Genomic DNA, 18553 nt, shown 5'->3' on the forward strand with positions numbered 1-18553 from the left:
GGGCAGCAGGGGGGGTTGAATGAGTGGGACAGAGGAAGAGCACTATATAAGGTGGGATATTTTTTACCTGTTTTGCTGAGGTCACAGACAGCCAGTGTGACATTCACAGCAAGATAGTGCTTAATCTGCACTTCTGGCAAAATCTAGAGGTCCATTTCGAGGGAGGCTTCAGTGGAATTTGTGCGTGTGCTCGTGTGTGTATGCGTTCGTTTGTGCAAGTAAAGAGAGACAGGCGTATACACGTGCCTGTGTGTGGAGGTATCATTTGTCTACACATGTATGAGTGTAATCCCTATACCCTGGGTGAGTATAGTGTCTGATGTCTGCATGTAACTCCTCTGCTGAGATACAATTACACTCTCCACAGTGACTATGAATGGGAGGATATTTCATCAAAGTGAACACAATCCCGACATCACAGTCTCATAATGCCATAAAGACGCAAATAATACCGGCAATACAGCAGTGCAAATCTTCTTTCTGGACCCCATCAGTTTTTTTGTTTCCTTATTCCCCTTGCTCTCTCTCTCTCTCTATCGCTCCCTTGTCTCCCCATCTACCCATCTATGATTCAAGACTGCTTTTGGACAAAAGACAAAGATGCAGAGAGCATCCTGTTCTTCCAGACAATAATAGAAGTGTTTTATGTCTTATGTTGCGCAAGATGAATGCAGTTTCAGAGAATGAGTCTTGTTCCAAGTTTAAAGGGACACTTTAACAACCCACAATCAAACTATATATAATCAAACTCTATCTATCTATCTATCTATCTATCTATCTATCTATCTATCTATCTATCTATCTATCTATCTATCTATCTATCTATCTATCTATCTATCTATCTATCTATCTATCTATCTATCTATCTATCTATCTATCTATCTATCTATCTATCTCTGTGAACTCAGGCATTTTCAGTCCCATTTTCAGTTGCCTGAACCACAGCAACTTGTAGCATAATAACCATTTATATGGTATAGCACCACTAGGGGGTGTCATTCTATTATTGTGGTAGTTTGAGAGTCTCCTAGTGTGAGTGCAGTGGCAGCCATTACAGCCGAGCATGCTGCTCACCATGCATCTGTTTAGAGAGACCATACCATTGTAACGGGCTAGCGCAGGCAACTACCTAACCCTAATGAATGAATAGGGTAGAGCCGTGGAGACCTGGCTTGTATGGTCTGTTATCGCCAAATAAAGGTCTGTTGTTCTGTCTAACTGGCTGGCCTCCAAGTTGTCCAGCTAACCTCCACACCACATGCCTGCTGGACCTGCTAGCCGCTCCTTCCTCACCAGACAGCAGTTACAAACTCACCCATGTAGAAGCAGACCACATAAAGTTACATAGTATAAAAGTTGTGAACACTCTGCTGATTCAATAATTGCAGTGCTCCAGACCTTGACTGGCATTAGCTTCAGCACAAAAACTGTGTGCTGAGTTTCCATGGTGGAACAGCTCCTGTTGGTGTTATTTGGTGGTACATTTATCCATATGAGTTCAGCCTTTTCATTATTCCCAAGACAAACTAAAAGCATACTATATATGGTAAGTATGAGGCAGTCTATAGAAAAAAAAGCATCAAGCTGGAATAAAAATTTCAAACTAAAGAAATGCTTCCTTTTGAGTGTGTTTATTGTTTGTATTACTATAGCCTATCCACATCTAACTTAGCCCATGAGTACACTTCAAAAAAACAATTGTTTAGTGTGTGTGTATGTGTGTGTACCGATAACTGCTCCCTGGTGGACAGATAAACCCTTCCGCCCCATGGATCCTCTCAGCACCACCATTTGTCTCTTGACGTGTCAGCACGTAAGCATGTCTTGACCGCATCACATCTGAATTAACCTTGCGATGGCCGCCATTAAAATGAAAATGTGCGAGCTAAGTGATCCGGCTCACCCCCATACATTTGGCTAATGTCTATGCCTCCTGCCGTTAACAGGCAAGCCAAATGCAGTGGAAGGTGCTAGTGATAGGCTTTGGTCCCTCTCAGCCCTCCCTTGCACAAGTTGTTTCCACTGGGCTGAATGATAATTATTATTTTTTCCTTAAAAGAAAAACAAAACAAAACAAGTTTCCATTTCCATAATGGTGCACATTCAAAGGCTGGAATGGCTTCCTGCTGCATGAATGTGTCAGGTCAAAATACAGCAGTGATTTCTCTGAGTGGATACTCAAAGAAACTGATATGTGAATACATTTGTTAGCACACACTCTCAACTGTAAATCAGGGAACACATGCTAAGAATACCAGTGCTAATGATGCAGTGTTGTTCTAGTTGCAACATCCTCACTGCAAGCTTTATGAAAGGATCTGTTGATGCCTATGGCACACAAAGTTAATACTGACACGCGCAAGAAACCCCACAAAAACTCACTGTCAAGGCAACGTAGCTGCAGGCTGAAACGTGTGGGGTAAGAAAACAAACAGCGCCCACATGCAAAGATTAAGCTAAAGATTAAAGAGCTGAAAAAAGCGGCTGGATACTAAGAAGAGACTGAAGAGGGATGCGTGCAGAAATGCACATTTGCATGAATGCATGCAAACATTCCTGCCTGTTATCAGGGCTGGCAAAAGAAGCACAATGAAGCATGTGTTCTCTCAGACAGAGGAAGAGAAGGGGGAGAGCCAGGCAGTTCCTTCCAGCTGGGTCATATTTAACCAGCAGTATTACCATTCCAGCCAAAAGGACCTGCACAACAGCCACCTACCTACCCCCTGAAAAAAAAACCTATCTCTCACTAGGATTTTAGCACCTTTTCCATAGAGATCAGTGTTTTAGGTAGACTTCATCATTTTTTTTCACTTTCTTATCAGTACATTCCAACAGCCCTACGGAAAGTTGGTGCTACTGTGAGCAACAGAGCTCCGCAGCAACCTACGCACCAAGTTAATCAATAGAAAATAGTCCATTCAGAGTCGAAGACATGCTGGTACAGTTGATATTCTACGCTTTCAGAAAGACCTCTGTCTTTCCTAGTGTATCATGGGTGCAAATGGGCCTCCCTTACAAAACACGATGAATTGCGTATGTGTCCTTAAGCTCTGTGCGTACACTTGCATTTTTAGCAATGAGTGGAGGATGAATAAAAAAGAAAAGAAAACAAGTGCAGTTCAGTGTCATTCACTGCTCCTGACACAGAAGCTGTATGCTGTTCCCATGACAACAGTGTAACAGGAAAGCACACATAAAGACAAATCCCTGTCTTCAAGCATTTTTTCATACTTGAGCGCGCTATACCCCGCACAGGTGTGCGCGTCTCTGTTCAAACATATGTACACACACGTGTGCGCTGCTCGAATCATTTCAATTTTATTTCCCAGTCTTCTTGGGGGGGAGAAAAGCACAATTACGTGTGAGTCTAATGTGTGAAACAGCGAAAGTCAATTATCAACTCATTGTCATTCTCCTCACATCTTTGAGCTCAGCTCTTTGAGTTACATTAGACCCCACACTCAGAAAAATTATGGTTCTTAAATGGTTCTTCAGATGTCTTCATGGTTCTTTAAAGAACCATCATACCTCAAAGAACCTTTTTATTTTGTTGATGGTTCTTCAGCTATTACAAATGGTTCTTTAAAGAACAAAAGGTTCTTCATCCTTAGCAATCTAAGTTTGATGGTGTAAATGGCATAAATATTTATTCACTATAATGAGGCTGTGAATTATACTGTGTGTTTTCTTTGTGTGCATGTGTGTGCGAAGGGAGAGGGCGGGATACCTGGCAATTACCCTTTAAGAGAAGATGGTAGCAAACTGAATATTCAAATAAAAGTTAGAAATATTTGCTTAAAAATATACTGGTGGCAGGGGTGGGGGCCAAAGCCTAAATTCGAAATTCTGTAGATCTGAGCCGTACATTAAATACTCACATGAACCTGTACTTTGAATTCTGTATGAGCTGTATAAAATGCAGCTATGCATAAGAGTTTTGAATGAATAATTAGATTAGATACAGTAACTCTTTACTGTCTAATCAAATTATATAGAAATGAATAGCAATGTGACATGAGAAGGTGTGTCTTTGACTGTTCCTGTATAACTTATTTTCGGACTAGTTGACAAGTTATGCTCCAGTCATTTGATGTTTCCAAGATAGATGTTCTTTTGTAGTATAGTTAATTTTTTTGTATATTTCATTTATCCACCATCATACATCATACATACAAGCTAAGAAGAGGTCGTTATACTAACAAGAGGTATCAACGCTGGGCCAAAGTTGAGCACGTGGTTAAAGTTTGTAATCCAGCCAGGGTGTAAATATCACTCAGCAGCCAGAGCTGAAGCAGGTAGCATCAACACATAAATCTACTCTACCCGGCGTAAATCACAAGAGCACCTCTGACCAAAAAGCTGTAGATTTTTCTTGTTTGCACAAATTAATCCAGAGTCACATTAATTGTGTTCACAGCGCCAACAAAATGAGGAAGAGGAGGGGCAGAAACACAATTAGGTTGAATTACAATTGGATGGAAGGCGAGGACAAGGAGAAGGAAGCTTAGGATGAGGAGGAAGAGAAGCAGCAGGAGCATCTTTAGGGATCCCTATCATGTCATTGAGGTTTGTTTCATTAATATGGTCCTCTCACAAAGAACGATGACATGTTTTAGTTCACCTACTTCCTGTATTAAATAGTGATGTGCAAAATGTTGTGAAAAACCATAGAGCAGGCACGTATAGTGCATCTGCAGGTAAATGAACATCAAATCTCTAAGACAGACTGAAATCTGTATATTTATCACCCTTATGATAAAACCCATGTCAGCCATTGGTTTATGGACTTTGTATTTTGAAGCCTCAACATTTGCTTTATTGCTGTTGCTATGTTGGGACCATATTAGGATGAGGGATCAGAATCTGGAGTCATGCACACTATTGTTTCATTTAGTGTGTATCCATAAGATTCGTACAGCAGATCCAAGTTGTGCCTTGAAAACAGGAAAGTCGTCTGCATAGAGGAGAACTGTAATAGCAGATGTACAAAGTGAGGCTTTTTGCACTCGTTTTACTTCTGTCACCCTGTTTTGATGCAGATTTCACTTGAAATCAGGCAAAAACTGGACTTATTTTTTATAATGTGTTCTTGTGAACTGCTTGTGTATCGCATATGTTTGATTTGACTTTCTGCAAGACAACAGTCGTCCACTGGCCAAAAAAGTTTTCCAAATACCTCCACTTGATCTAGCCTGGATTTAGAAAAGAATAGCAAAAAAAACCTGCACCTCCTGCTTCAGATGCAATTTGTGGTTTTTTTTTTTTTTTGTTTTTTTTTTAAAATGACATCAGAAACAGCAGTATGCGACATTACGTGATGGCAGAGCTTCAGTTCATCCTTTGTCATTTTTTTTTTTTTTTTTTTAATAAATAGGACAGGGGGAATGAATGAGAGAAAGAGGGGGAGAGAGAGAAAGAAAACCAAAGGGGAGGAGAGACGGTGAGAAGGGGGGGGAAGAGAGAGAAAAAAAAAAAGAACTCCTGGGTCACCTGTATGGAGAAAAAAAAAAAACAAACAAAAAAAACAAACAGAGGAGACAGCAAACAACAAAGAGCAACATAATAATAGAGAAAACAAAGCACCATCACAATAAACTAGCTAGTCATAGATATCAGTATTTACTAAGTAATAAACGATATTGTGCAGCACGCAAGATAGACAGCGCACAGTGTGCTTTGAGGCAGCAGCCAAGAAAGCTTTAGTCCGCGTCTGTGAATACCCATGTGTGCATACCTGTGTGGATCAGCATGCTTGCATTCCAAAGGTTTCTCCATGTAATGATCTGCTAGGGAGTGTGGGGGGGCCACAGCCCCGTCCTCCAGGGTGTGAAGTGGGTATGGAGGAGATCAAAACTCCAGACATCCAGAGGCCCCCAGAATACAAGAGACCATGGAAGACCAACAGAGGGGCAGCCGCGCCACTGTTCCAGTAAGAGCTGAGGAGAGTCCCAGATGAGGGCTCGCCCAGCAGCCGTGGAGCAGAAGTCAGGGGGAGTTGCAGTGACGCGCCCGTGAGCTCCGCCGGCCCCCAGCTGTGCCTGAGTGACCGAGCCCCAGGCCGAGAGGCCGGGGGCACCCCACCTCCAAAGGGGCCCGAGCGAGCCCCAGGCCCCAGGCCCCGACAAGCGGCCGCCAAGGAGTGAGCCGGTGTGTACCCGGACGTGTTTCTGTGTTCAGAGGCAGCAGCGAGAGGGGAGACCTCGGCTCATCCAGCTGGAGAGCTTGACCAGGAGGAGTCGAACATTAACTCAGCTCTTCCAGGGCACCCTGCAGACTCGGCTGCTGGCATCGGCGAGGGATGACGTGAACGCCAAACTGGAGTCCATCACAGGTCAGCTGCAGGTATGCGAGTCAGACCTGAGGAGGGTTTCACTTTTCTCTCTTCTTTATAATTGACTCTTTTCTCTCTCTTTCAGCTCCTTGTCTCAGAGTGGGAGGGATTTGAAGCACAAAGGGAGGAACTTGTCGTTTGGTTGGCTGATATGGATGTCCGCCTGAGTGAGGTTGACCAGCTGACAGGAAACACCAGTGAAAAACTGAAACAAGTGCAGGTGTGGGCTTGTTTTGATATGACATATTTGATATGATACATACGTCAGAGACATTGTCCTAAACTGGACTAACAAAGGACCATGAGTACAACATGAAACGTACATTACATAACGTAAGGCTGAAGTTCATTGATCATTTTAATCATAAACTTGTTGAAATGTTTTTACTGAACATGCAAACATCTGCTGATGAAAATGTGTTGATTTATTGGTCTGTTATGAAGCTATTTCTAATGTGTTTTATCACTTTCTGATGTTTTATTAATTAAACAATACATGTATTATTTGTTGTGTTATCTGTAGCTATAGTATTTATATATATTTATTTATAGTATAGCAAATATATTTAATTATTACTGTTTAAAACACTAATATGTGACATGTATTAGTAGTGATGTTGTGCTGAGGGTTAAAATGCCTTTTTGTCTTTTGGTAACTACAAAATGACAATAAACCATTAATATATGTCTATGCTGTGCTCGTATTTATTTTACCCTACTCAAATTCAATTTATGATGCATTTTATTTTGAAAGATTTAAAATGGTTTTTTAAAGAACCACTCAAAAAAGGTTCTTTAAAATGGTTCTTTTAAAGAACCATTTGAAGGACCTTTTTAAAAATGGTTCTTTGAAAAACCATTAAAGATGCCCCAAAGAACCATTTCTTGATGGTTCTTTGGGGCACCTTTAAAGGTTCTTCAATGAACCACTGAAAGAAATGGTTCTTCAAAGAACCATTATTTGAAAGGTTCTTTGTGGCACCAAAAAAGGTTCTTCTATGGCATCAGTCTAAAGAACCACTTTTGGTTCCAGTTGGCACCTTTATTTTTCTGAGTGCACATATTCTGATAATCCCACTCACATTCTCCAGTGCATTTGCACCTACATTGCATGAGGAATCAGGGGAAACTACACTTTCAGGACCAACAGCATCCATAGGAGGTGGAATAATTTTGTGACCATGTTACATTATTTTACACCCTTCTTCTGGGCAAGACTCATGCTTGCGTGTCTGTTAGATAGTGAGTGGGCATTTGTGAGCGTTTAATCTTTTGTGAGTAATGTATATTAAAACCAGAGAGGAAGCACTGTTCCAAAGGTCAGGTCAGGAATGTCCCAGCAGAAATATACCATCTATCACTGAGAGACGGATGAGCAGACGATCAATCTGCCTCCCTTCAGCTAACTGTGGTGCAGTTTAACCTTTCAACTCAGAGCCTAACAGCCCCCCAAGGAAGGCTCAAGTGAACTGTGGACCACATTCATAATCAATGGGCCGCGTGCATCGCAGTCACATAATTAGAATTTATATTGAAATAAAATAAAATGTCACAGCTACTCATTACATTACATAGACTCTGGATTTCCACATTGCTTTAGGTGTTAGATTTAGAGCCTTTAAATCCACAGATATGTGCAAATTACAACCATTAACTTGTTTAGACTGTGAGAAAGAAAAACATGTTTTAGCAGTTTGCATCTAAGTCCTGGATTATAAGTTAAAATAATTAAATAACCATTAAATCATTATTCTCATGTACTCCCATATGGAAAAGAAATAGTAAAAACTTATATGTGATTACTCATGAAAGTGGCCACTTTCTCATTACTTTCATACATTGTTTTAGTAAGTATCAAAAACATACAAGTTTCATTTTATAATTTTTCAAGGGATCTTATATCTGTTTTCACTCTTGTATGCTTTTCATACAAGTTTCACACAAGACAGATACAAACTTTATAAGATTTATATATATCTTTTCCATATGGGCTTCAGGCACAAGATTGCATCTAATTTGCACTGATACCGGATATCATTAATATTAATAGTTTTTAAAAAAAATAAATATCAAAATAGACCAAGCATGAGTAAAGAAATAATTCTAACAAACGTTTTTTTAAGAATCTGTGTCCTCTTTCACAATGGCTTTCTGCCATACTGTTTTCTTCTCGTCCACTTAAATAGTACTTAAGGGGATATTTTCCCCTCACTTGTTCTCATTAGGAATTTATTTTCTCAGCAGAACATGTAACACAAAGCAGAAGAAAACCTGTGATAACAACAGGTTAAACTGGGTTTAACCTCCAAAAAAAACAAAACAAAAAAAAAAAACTGAGGGTAACTAAGTCTAGCCGACAAATCAATGGAATGTGTTAGCCTTGAAGAACTTTGACAACAAACTCAAGTACAATATTCTCTTAAAGGAACGATTCAACATTTTGGGAGAAGAAGAGTGTAAATACCAGGAAAGACCAGAAAGTTCACATTTGAAGATGTTTGGCAGAAATTATAAACAGTAGTACCTTGAGATGTGTAAGCTCAAGTTCTAGAGCAACTGAAGCTAGTATGGAAGCAAAAGATGCCCTTGACTAGAGTAGCACCATCCTATCTCCAGAGTAGATAGGAGTTTTAATATTGATATCAATACGGATACTTGATGATTTAAAAATCAGATATATTGGCCAATATTTTTTTTCTATCCCAGATAGAAATAGTTTGTCCTAACACTTGTTACATGTAGTTATTTACTAGCCCTTACTGAGATAATATGGCGATGCACTTTAAAAATAATCTTGTTTTATTGTCGCATAAAGCCATGGATCACTTGCTAATATGTTGCACAGCTCTGCTCAGATTGTTTAGCTCTTATGTTTATGGCATTCCAAATGTGTTGCTAACAGGGAGGCTGCAGAGTGCCCTAGTAGACAAACCTCGCAACACCAAAACTCATCAGATGGCTGAAGGGTGTTTCTCCTGTCTTTTCTTTACTTTGTTCACTTTCATTTATCAGCCATTATAAGTGCTGATACTTATATATCAGCAATAGTTGTGCTCTACTACAGTGGAGTGAGTCACCTATGCAACTAGAGCCTGCAATATCCACTAAGAACCAGTGATTTGTGATATAACACCTCCAATATAAATTTTCACGTGATAAAAAAAACAGCTTATCACAATGCCAATGATGTAGTGAGGTCATGTGTTTATTTTCCCTTGTACAATGACCAACAACACAAGCCCAAACATGTCTGAGAGCGAGAGGTTCAATGATGATTTAATACCTAAAAACAGAGCTGCTTTAACAAACTCCAACAAAGCAGAGCAATTTGCAAATTAGCCAAGAAAACTATATCAGCTAAAGGTGGGAACAACAAATCCTTCAAAAACACATTGTCAACTATGAGAAGACACTAGCAGATGATGATGTTTGACCCAAATATAAACCGCACTTCATATGCCAGGATGCACAAACGGTGGATAAAAAATTAATGATGCAGTTACATGGTAGAAAAGCAAGGGTTTAAGCAGGTGGTTAAAAACTTGGAAAGGTAGAAAATGTGTTTCAATTTCAATGTTATTATGTGACAACACCGGTTAAGCCCCTTCAGTTATTGTTAAGCTAAGTGTGAAGTGTTAAACAGTCATTTTATACTTTCACTTCAAATTTCCAAAGAAAACACTGCCTACACTAGGCCGCTTTTGTATATTGATATCAATGAGTTGCCAATGAGTTGCCATGACAATAACTAATTGAAAAAGGGCGGAAAATGCCCTTAATTTTATTTGTGCTAAACAAAAAAAATTCTACTGCCTGTCCTATAAATCATTGTTCAGTTTTTTTATTATGTGTTATTATTATTATAATTTTTTTTTTTTTTTTTTACAGATTTTTCACAAATTTCCTAGAGGTATCATTTGCAGCTGTAAGGCTTACCTCTACTAACAAACCAATAAATTGTTATTTAAGATACTGACAAAGAAATTAGGCAGGCAGCTGCACTGCCTTTTAGAATTTACTCAACCTAGGGGATGACGTGCTGTAGCGCGTTATGTTAGGACAGCTCAATCACTGTGATTATTATTCAGATCCACTTGTGTGCTCCAGTTAACAATATTATGCTATTAATCCATCCATCCATCCATTCGCTACCGCTTATCCTTTTCAGGGTCACGGGGGGTGCTGGAGCCAATCCCAGCTGTCATAGGGCGAGAGGCGGGGTACACCCTGGACAGGTCGCCAGTCTGTCGCAAGGCTAACACACAAGGACAGACAACCATTCGTACTCACAGATTCACACCTAGTGACAATTTGGATTATCCAATTAACCTATCCCCACAAACTGCATGTCTTTGGACGGTGGGAGGAAGCCGGAGTACCCGGAGGGAACCCACGCAGACACGGGGAGAACATGCAAACTCCACACAGAAAGACCCTGGCCTGATGGTGGAATTGAACTCAGGACCTTCTTGCTGTGTGGCAACAGTGCTAACCACCGTGCCACCGTGCTGCCCTATGCTATTAATATTAATATGATATCAATTTAAAAAAAAACATCTCATGTATTATTGGTGTAGCTAATCGGGCTTGTCCTGATTTGAATTCAAACTCACAGTCATTTTTTTTCATGTGGTATTTTAGTGGTCGACGTCCTGTAGAAAGACATATTTCACACTATCTGCTCCATTACATTGCAATAATGTGGCTTTTTTGCTTATGTGTTTTTTGTACCTTAATGTCTTGAATTATTACCCAAAAGCCAACGGCAAAGTTGGTCAACACCAGCCCAAAAGAGCACTTAGCAGAAAAATGTGATGCTGACGGTGATTCAGCTGCAGAAATGGGAAGCACTTCCATTTTCAGTCCATTTACACCAAGTTGTTTCTTTAATTTTTGTGAATCAGATTGTCAGAATGTTGGCAAGCCTTGCAGCTTTTGGCAGATTTTGGGATGCTGTGGCACACAGCATCAATACTCTCCAACTTTGAGAGCTAACTTCTATCCTGATTTACCATGAAAAATGTACTAACTGCTTTCTCAGGTTTTATTTAACTTACTATTTTCAACTTATATTAAATAGAAACCAGAGTGTTTTTCTCCAAGCTGCTGAACTGTTCCTTTGAAGTGCACAACAGTCCTTCTCTAATCAAACAGAATTATCTTCCATTACCGACTACAATATAGAGATGGAGTAAAACAGTATCCTTCTACACCAAAATCTAAATTTGAGCAAGTGTAGGAGTAAAAGACACTCCCACACACATTTACTGCTTCTTCCCCACCTCGCTGCCACAAAAAGTCTGCAGACAGATTACCTATATGCTCAATAGAGAGAGAGAAGCAGTATAAAGAAGAAAAAGACAAGGACAAGGACAAGATACCTCCTGCCCACTATCTAATCTTCAATCTCCGGGATCACTGATATCTGATAAGACAGTGTAAATCAGGAAGCTAAAGAAATCCTTTCCTGAGCTTTGCGTCTATACAAGACAGACAGGGCATCTGTGTCTATCACTCACGTTGTGAGGATTTGCCATAGCTGGAGAAAATTCCCATACCTGATAACAGCAAGATGAAAATTTGAATCGAGATGGAGGATTCTGTGCTAGAGCTGTTCACAGATATGCGGCTAGTGGCAATGAATTATTGATGTGTTTATTTCACCTTTACTTATGCAGGGAAAATTGACTTAGCATGTACGCGCTTGTTCCTGACATTTCAAACCTCACGTCGGCTATATTGTTGTTACAGCCGTTACACATATGGGTGATGCCCATTTCAGTCACACTCCTCCACTGGTGTTTGCTGAAAGAGAACAGGCATGAAAGTGAAATGACAGCCACTTTCTCCTCACAAATCACTGATGTATTCTCATACGGCAAGCCAATTTACCATTACCTGTCCAGTCCCCATCAAATGTCTTTAATGGAGCTCGATTGGAACAACGGAGACAAAATACAGGTGAATAGAATGACTCATGCTTAAGGAGCTTAAGGGCACATGCTATTCTGCAACCAGTGAACGTGATGCCTTAGAACTGCCAGAACAGAGCAATACTGCTCCACTCATATTCCCTGGATAAGTAAATGAGCCAAAACATACATTTATTAATTTAATGTTGTTCTCTCCGACAAGCTGGGAGTCATATCAAAAAGAATCCAGATGATTTCGTTGGCAAGATTTCCGGTGGCTTTGGTTGGATGTGAAGTACTGACTTTAGAACTCGAACAACAAGATCCATAAATACCATAGTCTTAGGCATGGATCATATTTAATTAAAGTAAATTTAAATTAATATGATCTTCCTGAATGTTGTTATACCTTTATCTATATGCTCACAAAGTCTGAATGTCTACTTTGTGTTTAGCTTTTGTAAAAACCGGTGAAGACGGTCATGCAGAAGTTGGCTTAAATGCATTTAAGAAGGCTTTTTCTCTTTTTTTGGAAGGGTTGTATGCAAGTGTGCACAAACTGCTGGGTGCGTGTGTTTGTGTGCGCGTGTGAGTCGCTGTAGCTGTTATCACTGTGACGAAGCACAGTGACAGAACTCTGGCCATCTGGAGAAAGATGACGGTATGAATCACTAGAGAGGAGGACGAAGGAAGAAAAGACGAGGTGGTGAGGGAGGAGAGAAGGAGAAGGAGAGATGGCAAGACAGACAGAGGAGCAGGTTGACACAGCGGCAGGTGAGTGGGGAAGTAACAGTGCTCGTGAGGAGGGGGGCACTGGCATCATCTGAGAGCTGTGTGCACACACGCGCGTGACAGATACGTGCACGCCGGGGCACGTGCACAAACAGCCTCTCTGTGGCACTTTCTGAACTAGCTAAAGACCTGCTTGTCATCACTTTAGTCTAATCATCCTCGAGTGAATGGGGGTGGCAGCTCACAAACTCATCCAACCTCACACATACACGTGCCCACAAGCTTTCTTACAAGCTGTTAGTTGTTGAAATAGGAGTCTGCTTGATGCCTGATAAGAAAATGAACCCTCTAAATAGATAATTTACTGAAGAAAAAGGAAATCACCAGGCACTCAAAAGGCACAGAAACATAGGGCCCAGATTATCTCTCAGCTGGTGTAAGCTTATCCTCCATCTACTCCAACAGTTGCATCCTCTGTCTGCCTCTTATTTCCCCTCAAAGCCAGTTCTTGCCTGCTGTTTTTTTTTCCCTTAGTGGGACCTCTTCTTCTTCTTCATCTCGACCACCGCGCACTCTCTCTCACCCTCAACTACACAGCTTCCCCCCGCCTCTGTTCAAGTCAAGCAATAAACATCTGGTTTGCATTCCAACCATTTCTCAGTTTTGAGTAACTTGATCATGTCATCTGTTCCCTCCTTTTCATTTTGCTCAACGGCGAATGTGGAGAGCAGATGGGAGAACGGGAAGCAGCGGAGCGTGCAGATAGAAGAGGATTTTGAAATTGAGAGTTGCAGGCAGACAGGTGAGAGCGAGGTGAGAAACAAAAGGGGGAAGCAGGATGCACGCGCATTCGCTGGGAGGAAAATTGGGACACTTGTCTAAGCCGATACAGCTGAGCAGAAGCCAAAGCTCAATTTTCACATGGCCATGGTTTCTGATTGTTTTAGCTTGATACACTATCTCAGCAAATAATAAATGTGCATGATGCATAAACTGTATATAAAAGACACTGTTGCCATCTTGGTATTTTAAACCCAAGCATGACATAAGAGCCGTAAAGCACACCTCCTTTACAGTCCTTTTTTTAAACTAGAATTGGGACAATAATTTATGAAATGAATACCATGCTACATTCGAGTCGACTGATGACAAAGACCAACATTTTTTTTTTAGAAAGGTTATACTGAGGGGATGGATCAAGAGAGGATATAGAGGTCTTCATAACTGATTGCCTTTAAGCAAACACCCCATGTTGGAGGTGAGAAAGTAGTGAAATTTAAGGGCTCTTCTCATTGGATTCACTTTTGAGACGTGAAAGCTAAGTCCATCTTTTATGTGCAGTCTGTGACATGATTGCTGTTGAACTTGCTTACGAAATCTAAATCCAATATAAAACCAGAAGAAGAGCAAAACCCTTGTGGTGTGATCCTGTCAGTTGGGAGGAGGGAGGGGGTGGGGTCTGAGGTTAACTGAGAGTTTAAAGCTGTGGGGAAAATAAATGTTGGACAAGTTCAAGTGTTGACTTTTGAAGCCAGCAAATCCTTTATCGATGGTGTACTATGGGGAGCTGTCCATGGTGCTGGAGAGAATTTCCACTGTGTAGCCGATAGGGCGGCACCTGTTGCTGTCCTGGGTGCTGAAAAAAGTCACCTTACAGTCAGTTCTGTAGCTCCCCTTGTGTCAAGTGAGGTGAATTCAAGAATTGTACTTATTTAAAATGAGATTTAAAATGAGATATACTGTCTTAGGAGACAGATTTCACTGCTGCCGGATTTGATCAATTGCGAATTTAACTATTTTTTTCATACTTTAAACTTTTAAAGGGCTTCTTTGTTTCTAGTAGGATTTAAAACGAATATACTCGAGTTTGTGTGAAATGTTCTTGGACGTGAGAGAAAATAGTAAAGACTTGATCAAGGTTAACAAGGCTCTATTTCTTGGACTTCTTGGACTTCTTGGACTGGCCACATAAACATACTCTTCCACGCCAGACGCACACACACAGCCCGTCTCTTTCTTCAGGAGCCTCATGCGAATCCAAGCAAATATCATCAAGTAAAAAATAAATAAATAAAATAAAATAAAGGAGATAAAAAGGAAAGGAGCATCAAGCCCTCCAGTCCTCATAACATTACTGCAAGTTGCATCATGAGCACAACGCCGTGCTTTATATAAAGGAGAGCACGACAGAGCGTGATCTGGCGTGTAAATGGACATGCTGAGAGGCTGTCTCATGCGCCGCTGACGAATGATAATACCGCTGGACTTGGAGTTAAGAAAGCCGAAAACGCTCCCCGGATAGGAGAGGACACGTCATCCTCGATTCCCCTTCCCCTCCATCCCCGGCCTTTGCATTCCCTGCCCTGGTCTTTCAAATGAATGGAGGCTGATAACTGTTTATTGAGCGGCGGGTCCAGTGGGGACAGCTGCTTTTGATCCCTTGTAGACAGCGCGCGGTTCTATTCATTTTTTTCTTTTTTCTTTTCTTATTTATTATAATCAGAAACCTTTCACACGTCTCTATCTTTGTCTCTAACGGCCCCTGGGATCGATACTGATATTAGTACAGTAAAGAAAGTCCGCTTGATCCACTAAGACGGCGTAAAAGAGCCTAAGAATGGCTGTCACACACAGCCTGTAACGGAATCGTTAGCACTTTCGTATACGCGTGTGTATATATGAGCCACACTTGATAAAAGTATGTGGAGACAGAAACGCCAGGAACTCCAAGTCTCCTCTTCCCCACTCCCCCGCTCCGCCCCTCAGCATAGTGTGAGGCTCTGGTGCCGCTCAATGGGAGGATGGGGCAACTGCTGGTGGCTGCAGCACCGAGGGATGTAGCAGACCACCTCAACGCGTGGTGAGTCAAACATATTTATCGACAGCGTTTAAAGTAAAGGTTGTTATACAGTGGGTGGGCGGCTAGATGGATAGTCTAGTCCCCTCTGCTCTTCGTAAATATGTGCGATAAGTTCAAGTCGCTTTATCGGCTCCAAAAGTAGAGCCAAACGGCAAGAAAGTGGGCAATAAAGAGCTCCCAGGGCGCAAATAAAACAAGCAGTCTCCTCCGAATATAGCTGCATTGAGATTTACTCCACGGGAGAGTCGAGGGAGATTTGTCACTATCATTAGGAGCTGAACTGAGCGTGTTTCAGCGCCTTTTCTTTTCTTTCTTTTTTTTTTTAAATTTTATTTTAAATGTTGGGTGGTTGATGACACAAGTTGGAGCAAAAGGTGGGTGACAGAGTGGGAGTTATTTTGGTGGGAGGATTTGAGGGTGACGCTCAACCTCAAAGCACACTTTCGCACTTTTCACACATCGTGAAATCGCACGGCCCACTGTGTGTGCGAGCGTGTGTGTGAGTGTGTGCGCTTATGGTGATGCCGAAAATGTGTCTATTTCCACTCACTTGTGGATTATGAGCCGTCCAAAAAAGGCATGAGTGGGCTAACACAGAGCAATGACTCACTGTCAAATTCATATTGTGGCCATGGCAGTATTCTTGGCTTTTGCTAAAAATAGTGTCCATTCTCTGGTAGGGAGCCAAGACAGTGATAAAACGGTTGGCTTTCTTTGCCAAAGGACCTGCTCGGGACGGCAAAAATCATTGCGGCTCTTCCCCGAAACACCCTGAGCTCTAAATATGCTTTTCGTAACATGTCTCATAGAAGAAGAAGAAGAAGAAGAAGAAGAAGATTACTTGTAACAGAGCCTCACATTTCAGGAAGACATCAGAACTGGACGTGGAAGTAAATTATTAGTAATGATAATCTGTTGAATGCGCGGGCTCCGGTTGCAAGATTTCCATTTGAAATTAATCAAGGGCAGAAAACCCAAAGTAAGTTAATTAGGCCTGCCTCCCCATGCATGCACGACAACAGATAGAAACTACACGCAAAATTTGTTTATGGGTGGTTGCTTCACAAGTTAAGAATGCTTGTGGATGCGATGAGGAAGAACCGAGAAGAAGCAGTCCCAAAGAAGAGCATGACCCACAGTGCGCCCGCGCACACGTGCACGCACGCACACGCACACACCTTTTGGACTGAACAGCATCACAATCAGCCGCCCGCTCGACCACCTCGGTGGATTTCCTCATGCATGCAGCACATGCTGCACTAACAGTGAGGGTTTCGTGTGAAGCCCTCATTCACTCGGCGTCAGTACGTCCATGCAGCACATTTAACGCTCCCCTCCTGTTTTTAACAAAATACCCAGCTTTGCTCAGTCCTTTAACGAAACCCATCAATAGAGTGAAGGATGGAAGCTCGAAACTCGATCCGCTTGTCACGAAAATAGCTACCCAACCAGCCACCTATAATAACTTTGTGAGGTGGAAGAGCAACATCGGAGCGAGCCTGATCCTAAATGCGCCTTTAGGATGAGCGTGTGCCTGCGTGTTGCTGATACTGATTTGCATTCAGTCAGGGATTGGGAAAGGGTGGGCGGTGGAGGGGGGTGGGGGTAAGCCTGCTGCATTTTGCATGTCTTCAGCTCTAAAGATGGGGACTTACCCTTTACTGAGGCGACCAGCAGCCCCATATATAAGAACAGCATCCGGCTCCAATGGTGCGCCTGCACTCCCGCCTTCATTAGAGCAAAAATCCGTATTCCGTCCACTTTCCTGCCTGCGCATTCCGGTCTCCTGAAAAGTCCCGTTGCTCCGTCCTGATTTGAAGCGGCGGTCATGGCAGGGCTTTTTCTCTGGTCTGGCAGGCACGACGAGTTTTCAAACGGTCAGAAAAGGGAGATTCACTCGGTGTCGGCGCTGAGAAAAATCCCAATGCATGGAGGAGGCTCGGAGCTCGCAGCTGGACTGAACCATGTCATGCGGGGACCGAGGGGTTCAGAGTCTCTGTCTGAGAAGATAGATTTCACACCTAAAGGAGGGGAAAGAAGAGGGGAAGGCAAACCAAAGGGGGGACGCGATTCAAGTGGTCAGTGATCTGCCCAGCACGAGTAAAAATCACAAAAGAACCCTCGCCAGCTCCACGCATATAACTGAGATTACCAGATACACGTCAAGAGAAAAAAAAAGAAATCAGGAGATTCCTCCTCTAGTTTCTCCGGGAACACTTACTTGTCCTTCTGTCTAATTTATCTCCAGTTAATAAGAGCATCTACGGTGCCAGTAATCCACGCTTTAAGTCGACATGAGACCGAAATTCAGAGGAAGGATGAACGAACTGGTTAGAACCACGGAGGATATCCGGATCAGAGAAAGATTGCCTGGTTTGAGAAGTTTTCAACCAACGCCGGAGTGTGGTCAGCGATCTTATTGTACATAGAGAAATATGCAGTATGTATTCCCAGTATCTCAGCGCTTGGCCACAGTCGTCTCGGGTCTGCGCGGCGCCCAAGATTCCGACTGCAGACCTGCTCCTTCTCCGCTCTCTCTCTCCGCTCTCTCTCTCTCTCTCTCGCTCTCGCTCTCTCAGCTCTCGGTTGGCTCTCCTCACTACCATCACTAGTCATATCATATACCCACATTTTTTGTGCTGGAACATCATTTCAAAATAAACTCATTAAGGGCGTATGTAAGTTATAAGTTTTAGCTTTTAAACCCTTCTCTTCCAA

At 41.9% G+C, this 18553-nt stretch overlaps 1 protein-coding gene across 2 annotated transcripts in view; it reads right to left on the bottom strand.

Moving 5' to 3' along the window:
• csmd2 (CUB and Sushi multiple domains 2) overlaps positions 1-18303 on the bottom strand; it is a 275924-nt gene extending 257621 nt beyond the window's left edge. The window contains exons 1-2 of one of the 2 annotated variants that reach the window (XM_023152492.3): positions 18057-18303; positions 17491-17856 (exon numbers count right to left, since the gene is read on the bottom strand). In XM_023152492.3, the coding sequence (XP_023008260.2) occupies positions 17491-17665 (175 nt within the window). In that variant the 5' untranslated portion in view covers positions 17666-17856; positions 18057-18303. Of the gene's footprint in view, positions 1-17490 lie in introns of both variants that reach the window. The other variant, XM_023152493.3, reaches the window with a different exon arrangement.
• Positions 18304-18553: the final 250 nt, after the last annotated feature.

Source organism: Maylandia zebra, linkage group LG22, assembly GCF_041146795.1.
Source record: "Maylandia zebra isolate NMK-2024a linkage group LG22, Mzebra_GT3a, whole genome shotgun sequence".
NCBI classification, from domain to species: domain Eukaryota; kingdom Metazoa; phylum Chordata; class Actinopteri; order Cichliformes; family Cichlidae; genus Maylandia; species Maylandia zebra.